Source organism: Phoxinus phoxinus (assembly GCF_949152265.1).
Source record: "Phoxinus phoxinus genome assembly, chromosome: 7".
Taxonomy (NCBI): Eukaryota; Metazoa; Chordata; class Actinopteri; order Cypriniformes; family Leuciscidae; genus Phoxinus; species Phoxinus phoxinus.
Genome location: NC_136882.1, coordinates 11,379,993 through 11,400,312, shown reverse-complemented (window position 1 = coordinate 11,400,312; position 20,320 = coordinate 11,379,993). Strand labels below are relative to the sequence as shown.

At 37.1% G+C, this 20,320-nt stretch overlaps 1 protein-coding gene across 5 annotated transcripts in view; it reads right to left on the bottom strand.

Moving 5' to 3' along the window:
- Positions 1–20,320, bottom strand: part of epha3 (eph receptor A3) — a 202,302-nt gene that overhangs the window by 56,214 nt on the left and 125,768 nt on the right. For all 5 annotated transcript variants that reach the window (XM_079619145.1, XM_079619144.1, XM_079619146.1 and 2 more), the window contains 2 exons: positions 7,756–7,911; positions 2,037–2,372 (listed from right to left, as the gene is read on the bottom strand). In XM_079619145.1, coding sequence (XP_079475271.1) covers positions 2,037–2,372; positions 7,756–7,911 — 492 coding nt within the window. The remainder of the gene's footprint in view (positions 1–2,036; positions 2,373–7,755; positions 7,912–20,320) is intronic.

Below are 20,320 nucleotides of genomic sequence, written 5' to 3'. Positions count from 1 at the left end.
TATCCATAAGAGATTATTGTAAATCTGTCACTTTTATTTTATTTATGTTGGCTGTATTATCGTGGCAGTTCGGAAATGGAATTGTCCAGTGAGCTAAAAGGTTAATGCTCCATCATATTTGAAGATGACTTACCATCTCTACACTAAACCTAACCGATGGTGTTAACAAAAGCAAACATAAGATAAAATGTGAGATAAAAACACATTTTCTGAAGCAGCTATGCCATTTTAGCTAGCTTCTACAAGTCCTTGAGTTCTTTTATCATGACTAGCGTTTCACAACACTCGTTCCTGAGCGCTTTTCATCACAAGTGCAGTGCTGTACCAGGTGAGATACTGAGTAAGTTTACTATGTAAAGTAAAAGCCATACACATGGAGCTGGTGTGATGTGATGCAAACATATATACTTTAGAAATCATGAGATGTGGTAAAAGTGTTTTGAGGTCATAATATAGCATTGTGTAAGGAATCATGTGAAAATAAGTCTTTACTGACTGCCCTTGTAATCATGATTTGGATGAAAAAGAATGAAAGTTGTTTTACTGCCACTAGTGTTCCTTTCAGCTGGAAACTGAAGTGAATTGTATGTATAAGTACATTTTCGGAGTTTTGCAATAATGTAGGTATAGGCACATTTTTTCAATGAGTCTATACTCTGCAGTGAATTGGCAATATATCAGGGATGTCCAATTCTGCTCCTCGAAGGCCACTGTCCTGCAGAGTTCAGCGCCAAACCCAATTAAACACACCTGAACCAGCTATGATCAAGCATTGAATACTCCCCTACTATATAGTCTGCGAAAAACAGTAACGCCAATAGAGTAGTATGTCTTAATTCACGATATTCCAAAACCAGTAGGCCGAAAAAGTACCCGGATGACCTACTATTTCCGCCGAGATTTGGAAGTGCGCATTCGATGGACGCTTCACTATCCCATGAGGCCACGAGAGAGGATTTATGAATGGCAGTTAAGTGACGCTAGCTGACATGACAGTAACAACATGGCGAATGTAGTACGTCTGAAATGTCATTCATACTACCCATATTCATACTATATAGAACATACCCATTTAACGTTTGCGAAGTAAGTTATAATTCAAATGTAGAACCTAGTCAAGTCAGACAGTATGCGACTTTGGACAAAGGTCTATAGAAACTTGCAGGCAGGCGTGTTGAGGCAAGTTGAAGCTAAACTCTGCAAGACAGTGGCCCTTCAGGAGCAAGTTTGGGCACCCTTGCTTTAATATAATGACAAAAGTATTGAAACAATGACACATTTATGCCAATTGCTGTAAAACACCATTGGTTCTGATTTAAATAAATAAAATATTTCATTGCTTTCCTCAAACAAAGGTATGGCTTCAGAAGACATGGGACCAGATTTATAAGACAGGGCAAATTAGCGTGAAAGCGCAAATCCAAAAAAGTGCAGATGGAAGTGGAAGGTTCCAACTTCTAAGTACAAATTCGCAAACACAGTCGGAACCGGATCATTTCCATAATGACCAACGCAATCTACCAATTAGAGTCTGCTTTAAAAAAAAAAAAAAATGGGCAAACTAAATACCAGAAATAATAACAGAAAGCCAAATACCAGTAAATTGACTAGTTCACACCTTAGTAAATCACTGTGCACGATTCATTTAAATACTCTCCTCCCATAAAGTCTGAAAGGGAAACTTCTACAAATGCATATACAATAAGATCAGCTGCAAAAATAACTGTGTCCACACCTTTTCAGCGTTAATTTTTCACTACGAGTCTTTAGTAAATCCGGAAAGTAGTTTTTTAACATAAGAAGGTTTGCGCTGGCGAAAGCCGTTAGTAAATCCATTTATAGTGATTTTTTGGCATTTTGAAGCTTGACAGTTCCAGTCCAAGTTCATTACATGGAAAACAATCAGGATATTCTTCATAAATGATTTTTTGTGTGTTTCACAGCTGAGCGAACCGAACAACATGAGTGTGAATAGTTAACAGACTTATTTGTGACCATTCCTTTAACAATAGGATCAGCTAGGATGACAGACTCACCAGCTTGGTTGGTAGTGATGGTGACCGCAGCATAATGGCGGATCGTGGGGGCCTGGGAGGACACTGCGTTTTGGGCCTCAATCTCAAAGGTGTAATTGGTGTGTGCCAGAAGGTCTGCCACGGTCACTGTCGTGTTAGTGAGGCCGAAGGCACGGGGCAGGAAGCGCACAGCCCCTCTGCAGGGTTCACACTGTCTGGGACCCGGCCAACATCGCTTACAGACTACGTTAAATATCACATCCTTCCTGCCTCCGCTGTCAGCCGGCCAGATCCAGTCCAGAATCACTGACGTCTCATTAATGGCAGAGATCACATTGCGTGGGGCAGATGGAGGTCCTGTGAAAAGAACATATGATTATATTATCAAGCTATAAAAAATATTCAAATGTATTTGTGCTCTACCGAATTGCATATTCAACACTGACACTATGAACCAATAAAATCACTATAGAATCAAACCGGACAATTCTTCATTTTTATGGAGTAGTGTGGTGTTTATTATAAATGATTTGTCCATGCAAACAGTCATTTTTTAATGCATGTGCCATGTAATCTTTCATCAACATAACTTCCCCTCGCTCTTGCAGCGCCGTCTCTTTTCTTCTCTGACAAGAGCTGGACAACCTGTCACTCAACTAACATGAACAAACAATGAATGACTGTATTTTTGAATAACTAACGTTAACAAATATTAACAAATACAGTAACATGTGTATTGCTCATGGTTAGTTCATGTTTGTTAATACATTAACTAATGTTAACTAATAAACCATATTGTAAAGTGTTACCGCAATAGCAAATGACGATGGATGATCCACAACAATCCATTCAATTTCCGATGGACAAAATAAAGTCCCGCCCTATATTCTTTCCTGCTTTACTTGGATACATGTCACAACAGGGAAGCAAAAACAATCGCAGCTTCATGACGACTTTAAATGGAGAGGAAATGGAGATACCAATTTTACAATCAAAATTGTATTGGTCTCAATATGACCTCAAACATTTTTCATTGAATTATTTCAATATTTACATTTATTTAATTATTTATTTACTTTTTTTTTTATGTAAAAATAGCCTAAGTTAATTTTTTTGCTAAGGTATGACAGGAGAAAGATCTGGGACAAAGTTTATACTTAAATGAAACACAACTGAGAACTCCATTAAATCTCATAAGCTATGAAAGAGCAATAAAACATCCCTCTGGGGAAGTACGTTTACTTAAAAAAGTGTGGGTTTAATGGTTAAAGTCATCAGTTACGGATGGATACGGAATTTAGGCAGGCATGTCCTTCCCCTTGTTAAAATGTTGGCAACGCCTCTAGAATTACTCCGGAGTTCAGAAGTGTCCTCGATGGATTGTTATATTAACTTTAAAGATTGTCTCGATATAAAAATTGGGTATGAAGTGCAGCCAGCGGGCTCTATACTGATTGAAATAGCAGGCCTAGACATCAAGCTGTTATTTGAATAAGTGACGACTTCTACGTATATGTGTATGAGAGTGAAATCTCAGATACAAGTGAGGAGATGGACACCAGTTCAAAGACAGATTGTAATAAATAATAATTTTAGAATGTTTCAAGAATTTAATATCTGACCTCTGTGTATAATTACATACAATTGATCCTAGATCTTCCTTAAAGATGGTGGTAAGTGACGAAATGAAGAGCGTAATGTGTGTGTTTGGTTGGTTTGATCTGACATGGATTCACACACTGAAGCCCTGGAGCTCAGAGAAGGTTTCCTGCCTCTTAAACATGAGAATCATTTTGACAGACATTTTGTCTGAGAAGGAAAGTGGGGGAGAGGTAGGATTTGATACTACATTAAGAAATAGAACATTACACAAAGGAATCTCTCCCACAAATTCACTGCCGGAACATTCCAGAACACTCCCTGTTGCTTTCGCTTGATTCTGACATGACAATAAATCAGACATTTAGCTTCAAGGTCAAATACAGGATTCACCACACCGGCCTTTTTAAAAGCACTTTTAGAAAGAAGAGCAAAAAAAAATCCTTAAGGAATAATTTCTCAAAATGTAATTTATAAATTATAATCATATTTGCCAGCTCTTGCGGAGGGAAAGACTTGAACTGAATGTCTTAATTATCAGTCTAGTCTTTTTCTCTCTCTCTAAAAGACAGAGATTATAGCACATAAGTCTTAAATACCAGTGGTTCGCAACCTTTTTTACTTTAAAGCCCCTTATACAATATTTAAAGGTCCCCCAAATAAGCAATTTCTTCCAGTATTTATGATGTGTTTATGACATAGAATGCCGATTAAATCCTTTGTTGAAAACTACTTTAGTATGTTGAAATATAAACGTTCTTCTTTTTTTTTCATGTAAAAGCTTACCGTGGCGTGATTTTAACGGTAAAATGCTAAGGTGAAAAACTAAGGTGAATTTGGTCAACAGAAAGTTTCCGTACTACATACGGTGAATAAATGTGATAGATCTAACCATACATTTTACAGTTAAATATTTTTTTGGATTTGGAAAAAAAGAAAGAAGAAAGTCTTATACAAATCATTGTATAATTTACTGTTAACAACCGTAAATTAACATTTCCACAATTCACTGTGTGACACTTCACATTTGATGTATTTTTGTTAAATTAATTTTTATATAATTAATTTTACATTTTTCGGTATGTTTACCATGATTACCATGATTTGTGTGAATCACACTGTGCAGCTTCTATATATTAGTATTAACTTTCTCAGCTTGTGGAAAAGCTGCTTGAGATTAGCTTTGATTCGTCATGTGACTCTACCCACCACTGTGATAGGTGGTTGTCAGTGTATTACAATGGTACAAAACAGATATTAGTACGTCAATATGTCAGTAAATTAACATTATATCAGATAATGAAATGTGTGTGTTTTTTACCGTAAATTTAAGCTAAGTCTGTACAACCTAAAATGTTGCTACCGTATTTTTTTACTATAAATTTCTTGTAAATTTAACAGATTTTTACAGTGAGCTTTAATTTTACAAAGAACAGCAACGTGGTTATTAACTAAAAAATGATTTGCGGAAATAGCAATATAGCTTAAATAACATAAAATCTAAATAATGGGTGGATAAATGATGACAGCATTTTCATATTAGGCTAAGCAATCCCTCTTCCTATTTTAAAGTATAGTGGACTTTCTATTTTACAACTCATCCCTGATCTTTCCTTTATATAAAAAAAAATAGTATCATAAAAAGGAGGTTTTCTGTGCCAGTACAGATTTTTAAAAAAATGCCTTACATAAAACAAAGTCTCTTTTTATAGGACGGAGGAAAAAGTAGTTATATGTCACTAGGTAACATCTTTGCCAGAGCAAGGCGTCCTTTGATCCTGACATTTAATGGAAATCACAGTGAGCAGGTAATGTTAACAGACTGGCTCTCCTGTTAGCGGTGCCAGGGTAAGCCATCCATAACACAGACAGTTCAGTCTGACAAGAAGCCCACAGAAGTGTGACTACAGCCTTCATATTAAAGTGGACCTCAACAATCACCACCATAACATGACAGACCCATGACATTCTCTGTGATGCTTGCATCAGTTTTGATAAGTGGTACAATTATATAACATGTCCGGTGTTGACATTTTCCTCACGTCAAGGATTTACGCTGCAGAATATCGCCTTTATGAGGTCATAAAAAAGGAGACAGACAGAAATAAACAAGTCCATTTATACGTACTAAAAACAGGCATAAATATGTATGCCTTTGAAACGTTCAACAGTGATTAAATGCCGACCTTCACTGACACGCCGTAGAATGCAACATAAACTGCAAATTTTACAAAGCAATAATTCAAGGAACAACTAGCTGTGCGTATAATGCAGCCATGACCTGAATAATTCACGCAAAACAGTGAGAAAAACACATCTCTGAAGAACTCAAAATGACCTTCCGCAATTATTGCAGATAATATCGTGCGTCGTCTTCTTTTAATTGCAGTTCCGCTCTCAGAGCTGCACTTAAAGCGTATCTGTTCCACTGCCTGCATCCGAGCAGATTCTATCAAGATAAATGTATAAACTCGAGGGCTATGACAATATGAAGTGGAGGAATTAAAGTCGTACACTCTGTTCAAGCGTTTTCCCCCCTCACTGTACCCATCAAAGTCTTAAACTAACATTGGCAATGAGTGTTTAGTGGAAATGAAGACTCAGTATTGCTTCTGACAGCCTAAATAAAATGCGACTCACGTGAGCGCGGCATGATCCGACGTGCTGACTACTTCGGATGTCACGTAAGATACACCCGATTAAACTTGGCCGCAGAATTCAATAAGGCTCTTGGTGGTTTTATGTGATATGAATCAGCACTGATAGCAATGCAATGATTTATGGATAATGTGTTTTGGAATGCTTGGCAGTCGCTGCATGCATCTGTCTACCATCTGCGTGCTACTCCATAAAAGAGAATGGGTTAGCTTGCTCCGGTGAGCAAACCCAAGGAGGCCCGTCGGTTGAAATGGTTAAAAATAAGCAAACACGGACTATTCTCGGCGGGATAGCTTGAAGGCCGCAGAGGGGGTATCGGAAGCTTTGTCAGAATGAGCAAACACAAATTCATCAATCCTTGAACAAACATCATCCTTCAAAAAGCTTCTGAGGGCTCTGTGGCGAACAGGAACATAAATAGTTATCTGTACAATAACGTAACTTGTAAATGCTTGTGGATATGTCGCTATTTGCCGTTTTATATATCTAAAGGCCAAAACATGATAATTCTGAAATTTTCTAAATATTAATCAAGATATTTTGAAGAATGTTGGTAGGTACCTAAACAGTTTCGGTTCCCATAAAAATAATACAATGAGAACTGAAAAAGTTATCAACATTCTTTTTTTCAAATGACAGAAAATATTTTGAAGAATGCTGTTAACCAAACAGTTTTGGTTCACATAATGGGCCCTATTTTAACGATCTAAGCGCATGGTCTAAAGCGTAGGGCGCAGATCTACTTAGGGCGTGTGCAAAACCACTTTTGCTAGTTTAACGACGGGGAAAATGGTCGGCGCAATGTCTAAAAGGGTTGTCCCAATTCTCCTAATGAGTAATGGGTGTGTTTTGGGCATAACGTGAAATAAACCAATCAGAGTCTCATCTCCCCTTCCCTTTAAAAGCCATTTGTGCTCACGCAATGGCAGTTTGCTATTTACATGGCGGAATTTGCAAGCGGAATGACTGAACGCTAGCGAGGAAACGGATCTGCTCGTGCGCGAGGTTAAAAGCTCTGGACATCTGCGGGACAAAGAGTTGTGGACCCGCCTAGCGCACATTACTAACGCGCTCTTTAAATAATAAAAACAATATTGCGCCATTGACTTTAGACCAGTTTTCAGTTGGTCAATGGCTCAGTCTATTTCAGTTTCCTCAAAATAGCAACGCGCCAACAATGCGCCTGAACACACCTCGTTTTCAGACCAGCAGCCATTGGGCGCAAATGCATTTGCTATTTAGAAAATTATAACTGCATTGGGCTGAAACTAGCAAAAAACACTTCATTGTGCCGGGTGTATGGTAGAGCCCAATATCTTTTCTTTTATGTTCCACAGAAGAAAGTACCACAGATTTGGAATGACATGAGAGTGAGTAAATTATGACAGAAATTCCTTTTTTTGGGGTGAACTATCTCTTTAAATGTGAAGTTAAACCAATGGAATGTGGAGCAAATGTACTTTAGTAGGTTAGCAATACGTACGGGAGCAGGCCATAGAGGCGGGATCCTCTTCTGCGCGGAAGTAGTTTTTCTCGCATCCGCAGTGGACGGAGCCCTCCTGGTGTGTGTAGCTGTGAGGAGGACACTTGGAGCACTTGACGTTCCCGGAGGAGGCCTTATAAAAGCCGGGCCGGCAGGCTGTGGAGACAACAACAGGAGGGAAGACAAATTAGGATGCTGGGAGACTCTAGCCAACACGACCATTCATTACCCCATTACTTTCCTGCCACTTTTAATGGAGCGAATCATTTCACATGACCATATGCATCGGCGGACACAATGGAAAGACATTTAATCATCTGCGTGGACTTAAACAAACTAATAGCTGTACAAACAGCGTTGAGATGTGCGTACGGTCAGCCACACGCATATGCGAGCAAACGTTATGAGAAATATTGTTTCTAGACGGCAACAAGATTAAATGAAGAGCAAATGGAGACTGCTTCTTAGTTCTTACAAGTGTCTCCTCAAGAGATTAAGAAGAATATAGAGATTTGCCAAGCTATCAACATCTGAAGTCTCAATATAAACTCAAGCGTTTCTTATCAATTTTCATGACAAATTTTGAAAGTTGCACCATTCATATTATCTGTATTGCTCCATACTATATGACGATATTTGTTCAGATGTAGTTTATGAAATGCAGAAATGCATAACTTAGAATTTATACAGAAAATGACTTGAATACACAATTATGATGAACAATTAACAATGATTGTATTGTTATTGCTACTATTATTTAGGTTTTCAATGAAGCTTCAAGGTGATATAATTGTCCTGTTGTCAAAATAAAGAATAAACCAATAAATTCTTAGAAAAGACCTAACAGAAACAGGAAATGATATCATGAGGAGCCCCTCATGACTGTACAATACTGTTCAGGAGTTTGGGGTCAGTATTTTTTTTTAATGTTTTTAAAATAAGTCTCTTATGCTTATGAAAGCAGCATTTATTTGATCAAAATAAATAAAGACAGTAATATTGTGAAATATGAATATAATTGTTTTTTATGTTAATATTACAGCCATTATTCCAGTGTTCAGTGTCATATGATCCTTCAGAAAACATTCCAATTCTAATTTTAAGAAAAATGTCTTATTGTTTATTACACATTACACCATGAAGGCATTTTTTTTTTATGATTTTCATCTAAGCGTCATACTTAAAAGTATTGGTTTATAACTAAAAAAAAAAAAAAAAGTAGATATAATACACTTCATGGTCTTATTTAATAGAAAAAAAATTATTTTGATCATATTTTGAGGTTCTTATGTTACACTGCTGAGAAAACCCCAGAACAAGTGATGCAATTTATTGATTTATTTTGTTATTATTCATACTTGGCATGATGACTATTAGAAAGTATATATGACAGTTCATAAAATCAAGTTTGGGCTTGTTCACAATCCTGCATTTGGGCCAAATTTTTTGTTGGTATCTCAAAGCAATAAAAATGTATGGCATTTGGAACAATGCTGACATCCTTTTTATCAAAAGTCCAAAAAAACTCTTCAAACAAGTGTTTTACTGAACATAAAGACTGCTTACATGTGTAAATGTCACAATAAAACATAATCATATTTATAATGACATAGAATAAGTAACAAGTAATAAGATCCTGGTTGATGAATGATGATTTCCCAGCGCTCTTTCTATAGTGCACGATAAATCAAGACCTGTCAATCTGAGAGATCGATCCAAGCCAAGCGTGTGGCAAAACAGTGTCCGATTAGTCTCCGCCTTTCTTGCATATGGAATACATTTTTTAAAACAGCATGACTATAAAGAGTAGTCCTATTCTAAGGAATTTTTGGAGGAACATTTGTATTATTTAAAGTTCAAAGATTATCTTTGGCTGAAATATAATTGGAAAACCTTTATTCCTCGGGGAGGAGAGCATTTGAAAGGCTAAAGTCATAGATATGTGATAAAGTATGTTTAAAAATACTTTTAAAGTCTCCTTTAATGTCACATTCAGTGGCTGTTTCATGAATTATGCAAATACACCTCTTATAATGGAAAAAAATATCTCTGCTATTAAAGTGCATCTCATCAGCTCATCCATCCCTATTCATGAGAATACCATTCCATTACCCATAATGAAGAGGGAAAATCATGATGAGCTGGCTAATTACTAGAGCTCACACACATCTGTATTCCACTCCCTTGATGTTGCAGGTTCAATACCTGATACAGTTACTGAACCAAAGCTTCAAGTCAGCACCGTCTACCTAGAATCAATTGAATTCTACTTCAGGGCAAGAAAAACAAAGGGGCTTTATTATTATAGAAGCAGCAAGGTCAGGTTCTTCCCTGGGAATACAGCAAAAGATACCATTTAATAAAGGCTTTCTTGGGTGGGATGCATGCATCCACTTCCAACATATAAGTGATGTTTATTATGTTTATTATCTCACAGTCCCCACGCACCTACATGCCTGTAGATTCTCGTGAGAGGTTTTCTTATGCACAGCGTGAGCAGAAGACGGCATGGAGAGCACCTGTGATGCATGAGAATGCAGGTTTACATGAACCTGTTTCTCCTCTGAGGCCCTCCATTAGGGACTGCACAAAGTAAGTCTGGTGAAGGAAGAAAAGAATCAGGTGCCTTTAATAGCATTTGTTACAGGAAATCTAATCCGAAATACTTTTACTTCTGCAAATCAGAAAACAGTCCCAAACGTGATAAAAACACACCTGCGTGGTCAGAAGAGATCTGAAGACCACAGAGGGACATTTAGAGGTGGCTTTTTCAGGCACTCAGAAAATGAATTAATTACCCTTCATTTTTTTTTAACATAATTTTAATTGATTTCATTCAAAGTCATTATCACACAATTTAGTTAGATTGGGTCAAATGAATGTAGATTTGAATTTAAATGATCTAAACTAAATCTCACTTTAATTTGTTTTATTTAGTTGGTGCTACTTCATTTTTAATAGTTGTATTAATTACTTAAGGTTTAATCAATTTTCTTATGTTGGTTTAATTTCAACTACTTTAAGAACTAGTATAACTGTAATGGAAGTATGACATTTTTTAATAATTATATGTTTATACATGGTATAGTTAACTTGTTTCATAGTATTTTAAATGTATCCCAGTTTTATTTCAATTAGAGTAAAACTGATGTATTTTCTTCACACCTATAGTCAAGTCAAGTCAAGTCATCTTGATTTATATAGCGCTTTTAACAATGTAGATTGTTTCAAAGCTGCTTTACAGAGATAAACGTATAATTTAAGGTAACAGATTGTTTTGGCTTTATAACGGTTCTTGAATAATGTTATTTTCCAGCTAAAGTTAGTTTTTACACTAGCACTAGCTATAGTGCTAATACTTATTTTTTTTTGTGAGTTTACCTCAGGAGACTGAACAAATCCTTGAGAAGGGTTCTCATTGTTAACTAAAACTAAAGCGTAAACTATTACAAATTGTTATATACTAAACAGTATAAAAATAACACTCCTGAGAATTACAATAGCCCTAAATGATGAACCTTATGGATAGTATGTCTCACATAATTTGGTCCTGGAGGACACTGATGAGAGTTCATGTTCAGAATTTGCAGTTGACAAATCTGAGCACAGTGTGAGACATTGTTCAGATCTCATGTGTTAGATTATTGTGTATTTGTAAAACATGTAATAAGGAAAACATTTCCATTTGTTCAGGAGAAACACTTAAGATCTCAATTGTGATTTTCTTTTCTATGTGGTTGGTCAGACAAGAAAAAAATATCGGCCTTAATATTGCGACGCCCTTGACAAGCAATGAGCGTTACTTATAAATAGAAATAAATTACGCAGGCCAAAAATAAACAAAGGAGATGCAAGACATCTCTTGGGTCAGCGAAGCAGGTGATGATGGAGAGAAAGGTGCCCCACTTTCCGTCACGAGAGCTCTCATATACCTGACAGCTCTTTAATAGAAGCCAGGGACGCCAATATCTCTCGACGACACCATCCTCTCATCTCTCCGAACTCTCACACTATAGTGAAAGGCTATGAATGACATTACCCAAAGCTGTGCCTGCACTTCCTCCATGTAATCCAAACGCCTCAGATGTACAGGGGAGCGCTGAGTGTGGGATGATATATACGTTTGTGTGTCTAACACGACGTGCCGAGGTGGAAGCGCTTTGTGTGTGTGTGTGCTCGGGGGCTGTTATTGATTACACGTGTGGTGCGAGGAGACGTTGGGGCTCACTCCCGGGCTAACAGGCTCGAGAAGGGAGTGAGATCGCTACAGAGGTGATTTCTCATCCAGGCCTCCCAGCACACGCTCGCATTCGCACTTGCTCTTAACGAGAACACACACGCGTTCTCCCAAGAGCGACTCTTAATAAGGATATGAGAGATGATCTTATTACTTTGTCGATCTTTTCTTCGCTATCTCGATGATGTTTGATGGTGGGGCGGTCGAGTCAAATACAAAAGAACTGTGAAAGAAACCTTAGCATGGGATAGAGATATCAATAGCTTTAGCAATCAAATGAAGAGCAGATGGGACAACATTTTCTGAAGAAAGTTTACACTGTTAAACCCCAAAATTTAAATTCTGTCATCATTTACTCACGCTCAAGTTGTTCCAAACCTGTATGGGTTTCTTTCTTCTGCTGAACACACAAGAAGATATTTTTTAAGAATATGGGTAACCAAACAGTTGACAACACCCTTTGACTTCCATAGTATGGGAAGAAAATTACTTTGGAAGTCAATGTGGGCCATTAACTCTTTGGCTACTGATATTCTTCAAAATATCATATTTTGTGTTCAGCAGAAGAAAGAAATTCATACAGGTTTGGAACAATTTGCGGGTGAGTAAATGATGACAGACTTTTCATTTTTGGGAGAACTATCCCTTGAACCGTTCCATTCCGTGCCGATCTGGCCCAGCCGCTACGGATATGGTTTCATTTTCCACTGTGGGGCTGATAACAGAGCTCTTTTGAATGCATTACAAATGCGTCAATCCTGCAGCCGTTGCAAGAGTTTAAAGCGAGCTTGACCAGCTACAGAAGCTTACTCGAATATATAATGATACAAATATATATAAATATATATATATATATAAAAAGTGGTTCAAATGTTGACATATCGTACTAAGATGCAAATTTATACGCTTTATAATGTACATAAATAGACCAAGGTGAACATATTTAGACAGGTTGTTTTCAGTCCAGTACAAACGTTACTGCCGCTCATCAACGGCAGCTGTCAGAGGCGCTAGGCAACAAGATCAATCCTCTGTTGGCAAGACCGTCCCATTTAACAATGCTCGGCCCAAACTTCGTGGCCTTCGAAGGCTGCAGCCTCTGAATTGGGACACAGCAAGAGAAACGTGCAGCCAGGCGACAGACAAGTGACCAATCCTGAGTGGCGACATCAATACATGCAGTTAACCAGCGATTCAGTGAGCCAACAGTGCGGAGAATTATGGGCCGAAAATGGTTTGTAATCGTGCCCGACCAAACTCAAGTGGAAATATAACTGGAACTAACTTTCAGAAAATAAGACTTAATAATTTAATTTAGCTTCTTAAGTAAATGTAACTTGATTTAAGAATGAAAACCTTTGTGTTAACTGTGATTACTGTCTGCCAACAGTTTATCTAAAATGTGTGTCTATTTTCAAATTCCCTTAATTACTTTTATTCAATGTAGAAACATGAGAGACTAAGGTGATGCTTAGAGAAACAAAATTGATATCTCCATTTAATGATTTGAACAATAAAAGAACCTCAGAGAAATAAACTTTTCCTATGGGAAGGGGTAGCTATGTGATAAAATACAATTAAAAAATAAAATGTTCCTCTAAAAGAAAGCTGAAAAGACTGGGTAACTGTCATGGGTAACTGGTGATATGATATAAGGACAGACCTCCTTGTGACTAAACAGGATCCTATCAATCAATAGAAGCATAATGTGATGACATGACGGTAAGTGCTGGCTAGATTCACTTACGGTACTGTCTTTATACAGTAGCTGGCAGTGAGGGAGAGGATACAAGGAACAAATGCATTCATTCAGCACCCCCTGTTCAAACTAATTGCCTGTGAAACTGTATCTGACTCGCTGGCTCTCAAAAGAAAAGCCCACAGTAGATGTCCTTCCTCTGGGGAGACGAGAACAGAGTCCTCAAAGGTCACAATCTCATTCCCGTTATCACTTACAACATTTCTGATGTAACAGTCTAAAATTAAGACTATAAAAAGGGGGGGATATTTTACATTTAGTTAGCAACATGTAACAAAATACCTTTCTTGCAGATTAAATAAAAATAATCAAAATTGGGGGTAATGCTTTACAAATAATGCAAGTTACTTTAGTTAAATACTTTTTAGGGAGTGACACAATATCGTAATGCATACATTTTAAAAGTAACGTTCCCTGGGCTGGTAGTAATAATAATAATAGTTAAAGGTGCTAAGCGATGTTTTTTAGGCCAACATTTTTTTGTTACATACAGAAAACATCTCCTCACTATCCGCTAGGTGTCGGTCTCCTGGACACACTGTAAAAAAAAAATGCGGTCTCTGTAGACACCCCAGGCTCCACAAATGGCAACAAAACAAACTGGTGAGGAGGATGGAGGGTCTAGCTAGCCTCCGTTTTGTTTGACTTTGTTAATACTTCGAACGTCAACAAGAAGTGACGTCACCCAACATCACTTAGAGCACCTTTAAAATCAGAATTATCAACATTTTCAAACATATTTTTCCAGTACAAATAATAATCATGAATATTATAAAGTGATTATATACGCCATTTGACAACTTAGTGACCTTTACAAACAACTGTCTTCAGATTTCCTCTTTATAATATGACTCCCTGCTTTTGGTGTCACGTGACAACAAAATGGCTTCCTGGTTTTTCAATATGACAGATGAAAGTTTTATCAAATATACAAAGTATTAAAAACATACTGCAAACTACTGAAATTATAAATATCACTAATAATAATGTATTAAAATGTCAATGTTTTTTCCCTCAGTGACACGTTCACAAGCCTTATATAACTGTAACATAATAATTTACTGTACATTAGATTTAAATGTAAAAACTTACATCAAATAGATTTATTTATGTAATCAATTATGAATCAATTTTCAAGTAGTGCATCCTTAACATTGAATATTTATGCAACAGCACAAATAACAATCATGTTTAATTAAAGTGCAATCCAGTTGTCTCGTCACAGATCTGAAGATGTTTTTGTCCCTTTCCAGAGATTCATGTATAAAGTTTAAAATGAAGGTTATTACTACATGTTGAGTAGAGAACCACTAAGTGAGCATCATGGGAAAAGCCCCAAACCCAATTAAAGTGCATGCATGGGTTTCATTTCCACTGCTAATTCAATCACTGCCAACACTGACACCTCTAGAGCTCTCCATTCAAATGACCTTTGACCTTGATCAATGCGTGCCTGGCACTCCTGCACAGCCAGAGGTCTGACACTGCCTCTCTAAGCATATTCACATCGCATGACAAATCCAGTTTGCGGTCCGAAAGTTTGAAGCCACAACGGACTAAATAAAGTTTCAAAGTTTATACGTCTTCTAAACGCGCTAACAAGTTACATGTGATCATGTGTTGAGGATAAACACACAGGGGAGTACACAAACAAATTCCTCAGCACAAATGCACAATTAAACACACATTCATAAATCACAGATTCACATACGAGTCTGAATTGTGTTCGCATAAGCAAGCTCTCTTCACTCAGTGGTCCATTTGTAACCGCGGGCACTTAGGAGAGCTCAGCTGTAGCACTCAGAGAGCCCTGAAATGTGATCAGCGCTCCTCTGTTTGTCCTGGAACCTCTACAATGGCGCTCTCAGAGGAGAATGAGGCCACCTCTCCTTGAATCAATACACACTGCCTTGTAAACAACACCAATGACACCACCAAAACACCCCATTTCATGGGCCTTTTTATATTAAAAAATGACTCAAGAACACATGTGGCCAAGGACACAATGTCACATCATCATCTGCATGCTATTTGCTCAGCTTTTGCATTCGACAACAGTCGTTCTAAACTGATTTAGTTTTCATGAACCAGATTTTGCATACAATCAGGCACATTTCAGCCCAAAATCTTTTTATTCATTATTATATTTTTTTGAGATAAACCTATGTTTTGAATTAATTGAATTAAAGCTGAAATAGAGTAAATATTAAATATTATAAAATTAGAAATGCTGCCTTGGCATTTAACTGAAATAAATAAGCTTAAGAAATATTTAATATATAATATAAAAAATTTAATAACGTAATAATTTAATATTAATAATTGTATAATATTGAAAAAATATTACTTAATACTAAATATTTACTTATTGAAATATATAAAATATATATATATAGGCTATATTAAAAACGGCACATAATAATATCACTAAATCTAAAACAAAATTCTAAATATATAAAAACGAAAGCTTATTCAAAACATTGTTATTAAATACTGTACTAGTATGAAAAATTCTTGACAGTTTTCACGACATTCATTGTCAAGAAACAGATTAGTGAGTGTTCAAATCTGAGCATAATATATTGCAGAACCAACATATGGAAACTTAAAGTGTAACTTTTTCATAATTTTACTGTTTACTAAAATACATAAATAAAAAAATAAAAAAAAATGTTCTGGGAACGTTCTGAGAACCCAACCCTAACATTCCAAGTACATTCTGGGAACCAATAATTGGAAAAACTCTACAGTTCACAGAGTGGATAAATGTGTTGTGGAGAGGGAGCCAGGCTCTCCATCAGCTCTCTCAGAGTGAAAGGAAAGGTCAGTGAAGGTTTCGCTCCACTTCGATGGTGCCAGCGGTAAACAGAGCGAGTAGTTGAGAGTGTTGACTAAACAAATGATTTCCTGGTTCCATAGACTCGCTCCCACCCCTTCCATTCCACAAGGTCAGAGGGACTCTCGCCCCCTCCTACTCTCCTCTTCATGTCTCCTCTCGCTCTCCCACCCCAGCTCCGGGTAAAATTAGATTTGATCAGGCATCCTGTGGGACAGCTATTCTTCTGCGTTAGCAATGGCAGAGGCGCGGCCCCCGCTGGAGCCCATCGCACTGAAGATGGATATTAACATTGTAATGCGTACCGCGCTTCTGGGACTGTTTACAGTTCCAAACATGTGTTTTCGCCCTGCTTTTGCAGCACGGCTATAATGCCTCCAGTGTGCCCGCACCTTCCCGATCCGCTCATCAGCGGGGCTTTCTCATTCAAATCAGCTTGAGATCAGACCGCTTAATTAGCCCGCACATTTCCCAAAGTGAAGCTCCAATGTGAGGAGCCTCTTTAAGAGCCTTTTGAAATGAATGAGCCTCCACTCCAGAAACATTACCTTGTAGTTACCAGCACAAACACCAACAGAGGCCTGAGAAAGCTGATATGAATTGGTGTCGTAGAAAGCGCCAGCTCGGCAGCTCCCACATGCATCCGCTGGCAAGCTAACAGAGTGAATTCGTAATTTGTTTTCGGGGATTCGTTTTGATTAGTTCTGGCTGCGATGAACGCACCGCATCAAGGGTAACAATAAACATTTTGCTCTGACATTACTGTATCTTAGTGATGCTCGCTAGTTCCTTGGTGTTGGGTTCCAAACACCATTGACGCACTGTGATATGTTACAAATGTACTCGGCGGGGCTAATGAATAGCTTTGCAGGCGCTCCGCTAGGAATGAGAAACAGCGACGCCATTTTAATACAATTATCACACAGCAAATGACCGCATTGGGTAATGCATTTGCCTTTAAAGATCCTTATAAATGAATTACAGACCTCTGTGGTTGATTCATCTTTGTAAATCTGTCAAAGAGAATCATAATATTGTGCTTGCGCTAAAAGCGCTCTAATTATGATTCAGTAATGACTCAGAGCAGAGCGGGTCACTCATTGTGAGAGGCCTGTACAATCTAACAGGCATACTTCATAATTAGAGAGCCAGCAAACGAAGGATTTCGAAGCATCTCGTCTGTGAAGTGGGATAGAGATGCAGCTCTGTCTCATTAAAAAAAGCATTTCATTCCTGTTCAATGGCATAATCCTGTCGCTACGGACGACAACGCCGCGTCTCACCGCTCTATTAAAGGAGAGATAGCTGCATACTTTCCTGGAGTGTCTCACTCTCTCCTTCTTGTGACATCTTTGTTAGGCAACAATTCCTATTTACACACTGTCACGGCAGCCGGCAGCCCTGCCGCAGGATGGACACACAAGCGCACGCAAACACACATGCTCATCTGCATTAATGTACCATCTCATGCGAGAGCCCTTCAGGCTCGATCCCTCGTCTTGCCTTTCATTGAGGCTGAAAGCACCTCTGAAAATGAATCTGAATCCAGCCAGCAAACGCTAATTAGAATATATGCCGAGTGAGAAAGTAAAACTCAGAAGTGGAAGAAAACTATGGCTCTACTATACTTGTAAAAAGTGTGTATACCTGTACTAATGTGGTAACGCTTTACAGTAAGGTCTAATTTGTTAACATAAGTTAATGCATTAACTAACGTTAAGAATGAACAATATATTTGACAGCACTTAAAATTATTATTATTATTATTTTCAGTGCTGATTTAGTTTCAGTGTTGACAGATACGTTTGTTGAGAGAATGCTGGAGTGCAAGTCTTAGTTTTGCAATTTTGAGTAAGACAAACTATATACAAAAAGAAGAAAAACATTATCATAATTTTTTACATTATTCTCATACTTTTATTTGAGCCATTTCATAGATATAATGACTTTACAATAGTTTAAAAATTAAATAAAAATATATTATTTTGACATTTTCTGTTTTGTATAACAACAACAATACTGTATAATAATAATTTGTATTATTATATTAGTGGCAACACTTTACAAGACGGTTTGATTTAATAACATTAACATGAACTAACAATAAAAAGTTGTATCTGTTAACATTAATGCAGTGTAAACTAACATGGGCATAAACATTTTTATTAACTAACTAATGTATTACTTTTAATTGACTATCATTAACAATGTTACTTTATACAAATATCATGTTAGTCATTCAATTATGAACTAACACAAATAAAAGTATGATATGTTTTTTCAAAGGATAAGCAAATCAAAGCATTTATATACTGTATATACTGTCTTACTAAAAGTTATTCAAAGTCTCACACACACACACACACACACACACACACACACACACACACACACACACACACACACACACACACACACACACACACACACACACACACACACACACACACACACACACACACACACACTATATACTCTGTATATATATATATATATATATTTATTGATATATATCAATAGATTTCAATAGATTTATTGAACTCTTGGTGATGGACCTCCTTTGCAAGGACTGTTGTTTCCAAAGCTTAACTCTACATCAGTGTTCGTGTCAGCACTTAAGGTCAGTGTGTGCTGCGTGTTTGAAGGAAAGCTTAGCTGTATGTTCACAGCTGGATGCATGTGTACAGACTATAAACTAACGCAGGGAACAGCTGGGGGCCTCAACAGCAACATGCATGAGTATGCAGGGGCCATTAAACAGTTCCTGATATCTGCAAACATAAACAAATACACAGTGAACACAGTCATACAGAAACACGCTATTAAAATAAGGACAGTTTCGGTGACGTGATCCTATCCTCACGTAGAATCCTACTGTATATCCCTCTTCTTCAATGCGTGATCAGAAACGTAGCATTTCGTGGTATATTTTCCTAATCAAAGGTGCTTTACTATACTTAATCACTAATCTGAGCGCTATGCTAAGTTAGCAGACTAAGCTTTTACCTTGCAAATGGATGGTTAACTGAAAATACAAATAATTAGATACGTTTAATTTAATCAATTTAAGCTTTGGTATGCAATTACATGCAACTTTGCAATTTCATGATCAAGACTAAATACATGGTATCATTTCTAATCAGGCACCAAATAGACTACCCATAAACAAGTTGTCTCAGCAATCGAATGCCTTTGGGGCTCTAAAATCTGTACTGAATGGAAACGTCAATATGTCAGACATTCATATAACAAACAAAATGTATATTCTATGGAAGATACATATTTAATTGTGGTAATTATATTACAATTCTTGTGATAAGTAATTTATTTTAATATTTATTTGGGTCTTTTATAGCCATTTCCACATTAGCATTTAACAACTCATGGTAACTATTTATTGCACATTGATGTATTTTATTGTATTGCTGTTTCTGCTGTTTTATTAAATTCTGCCACAATATATTACTGTATTAATATATTACATGAATTTTGCTCTAATATAGTACAAAAGCTTGCGAAGCGTATGTAATAATGTTCCTGCATCGTTCTCGCTAAGGCGCTAGATGTGACTGGGTCAGCCAGTAATTTTAGGACATCATTTCACCGAAATCCCCTGACACGTCTCAATAAGCCACCATGATGCCTTTAGCAAATTGAGAGCAGGAGAAGAAGAAAGAGGGAAGAAAAAGAGAGAAAGTAGCTTTGAAACAACTAAGCCTATTAGCATAATTTT